Raw genomic sequence first — 2,417 nt, 5'->3', positions numbered from 1 at the left:
ACCCAATTTGACTTGCTTGCAAATGGAATCGACTTCTCTGGCGGGCGCGAGACGGGCTCGAGCCCGCAGAATCATTTCCCGAACTTGCGGTGAGAAGAGTACAATCAGTCGATACACGAGGTGAATGCCAGTGATGATGGTCACGATGATGAACCAAAACCATAAGAACACATAGATCTTCTCATTGATGATATTCAAGGGCAGAACGCAGAGTCCGTCAAATTTCTCAACGGTTCCTGAGGGACCAAACTTATGGAAAGTACATTTCGTCACCTTTGGGAACACGCGCGCCATAGGATCAGTCCTTTGTTCTGGCTCAAGCTCGGTCATGGCCAAAACATCCGTGCCATACTTGGTGAATTCTCCTCCCAAGAAGAAATCCATGAAATAGATTTGTCCGAAGATATTCACAAAGTTCAGCAATTCGCAAAAGAAGAAGCGAATAGCGTAGAACTCGTGGTTGTTGCGATTATGGCTAAAGTAATCCACCAGCAACTTGATTCTGTCCTTCTTGGTGTCTGGGTCCACGAGGGGCACGTTCATCTCTTGGACCAACATCTTTACTTTTCCCCCTTCCCAAGTTTTCCATAAGTATCTGGGGATGTAGAACAGGATCGCTTGGAAGAAAAGGGTGAAGCACACCCATTGGTAGTATTTGTGATATCGAACAGTCTCTCCTTCTTTTAGGTCAGAAAGTGGCGCCACACCTTGGTGAGCCACATCGTATCCCAGTAGGCCAGGATTTTCTCCCGGAACGGAGAAGGTTGAATGAATCCAGCAATAAGTGTCCATGACATTGTTGGGGATCTCTTCCACGATGCAATCAATGGGGTCACCGATGTATTGCCTCGATGTAACGAGGAGAGAGCAGACCACCAAGATGACAAAGGTACCCTTGTAATGAAGACGGAAGACATTATTGTCGATACATATCGAATCTAATTTGATCAGATCCTTGACGGACCCAAACACGTCAAACATGGCGTCTACTCTGAATTCAAATACTTTGAACAAATGTTTACTTCCAGGGGGGAGCGAGTATTTCTCCCTTAAGAACGCCACAACCAATGATGCGTTCAGGGAGTGTCTCCAATTTTTAACCTATTACTTTGGTTCTGCGCTTTAATGTCCAGGGAGGATCATCCTTACCATTCATGATGGTGTATACGTTATTTGAATGAGGACGAGGATAGAACATGAAGGAATCCATAGGCAACACAACGGAGGACGGATTTGATACCAAAGATGGAGTCTCATGTTAGGTGATGGAGCCCTGCAATAGGAAGAATGCTGTAAAAGCACAGCAGATAGTAAAGTAAGAGTGCTATATTTGGCATTTCTTTGTTACAATCGTCATCAATCAATGCCTTTAAAAAGGCGGTACGAAAGCAATGCTAATTCTAAGAATTTTCTAAAAGTAAGAAGGCCCAGGCAGTTCAACTTGCCCAAATTCTGGCATTGACAACCGCAGAAGGGCTACAAATACAAATTTTGGGTCTAGTAGCATAAAAATTGTAACAGAAAAGGTGTTGGCAGAGTTTCATATTTTTTGGTCGGCCCCTCGTATAAACAAAGGGTTGAAAGCACATCGCTGAAGAACCCATAAGCTGATTAGCTTGTGTTGGAGAGGCCATCGAGATAAAATGAATGATAGTCAGTAATTGAGACCGTGGTTAAAACTTGTCAGTTGTGGGGCATCTGGAGATGTTAAATTTAGGCTTGGTTGCTTTCCTTGTTGTTCAGTCTTCCTTCCGCGTAACTGGTTCAAAGGTTTCTGGAAGCACTGCTCATTGTGCATTTTCAACTGCGGCTCGAAGAACCTGCTATGCCAATGCTCGATAACGTGTAGGTTTCCAAAACCTCTCACATGAGGGCGTTACTACACCTGATTAACTGAAGACCCTTGCTAACTGAAGATTTGCCTGAATCATTAGTAGGAATTGTTAAAGATCCCGGATCAAATAAAAGATAGGAAATGCATTTGATATATTTGTCAATTTTCCAATGTAGCAAGCATACTAAAAAGTTACCAGAAAGAACATAATCAAAAAGAATTCATACCATAAAGGGGAAGGAATTGCTCTAGTATCTTCACAGAATTTATGTTTTTAAATTCTGCCCCTTATAAGTCATAGGGCCTCGGCAGTATGTCCTAAAGAAACGACGAAACATACGTATATTCAAACAAAAACTGAGACATGTAGTGTCATCTGGCGATGAATAGATATTTTCTATCAGGCTAGTCTAATGCTTGTTTGTATCCGAAGTGTGTCCCTTGAACTACGCCTTGTTTAGCACTATCATGTCATGCAGGTGGCAGCAAAGATGGTGCTCTAATGCTGGTCACTAATGGAAGTAGTCATGATATAAGTGTGTTTAGAAGGAATGTCGAGGAATGGGTGTCAAAGTTCAATTGT

The 2,417-nt window shown here is 42.7% G+C and overlaps 1 protein-coding gene across 1 annotated transcript in view; it reads right to left on the bottom strand.

Moving 5' to 3' along the window:
- LOC131889433 (innexin inx2-like) overlaps nucleotides 1-1,059 on the bottom strand; it is a gene marked incomplete in the record, with an annotated part of 1,378 nt that extends 319 nt beyond the window's left edge. The window contains 1 exon segment of the mRNA XM_059238530.1: nucleotides 8-1,059. Within this exon segment, the coding sequence (XP_059094513.1) occupies nucleotides 8-981 (974 nt within the window).
- Nucleotides 1,060-2,417: the final 1,358 nt, after the last annotated feature.

The sequence above is a fragment of the Tigriopus californicus genome, chromosome 10 (assembly GCF_007210705.1).
Source record: "Tigriopus californicus strain San Diego chromosome 10, Tcal_SD_v2.1, whole genome shotgun sequence".
Taxonomy (NCBI): Eukaryota; Metazoa; Arthropoda; class Copepoda; order Harpacticoida; family Harpacticidae; genus Tigriopus; species Tigriopus californicus.
Note: the sequence above shows the minus strand (reverse complement) of the source record. Positions and strands in the feature narration are given on the sequence as shown.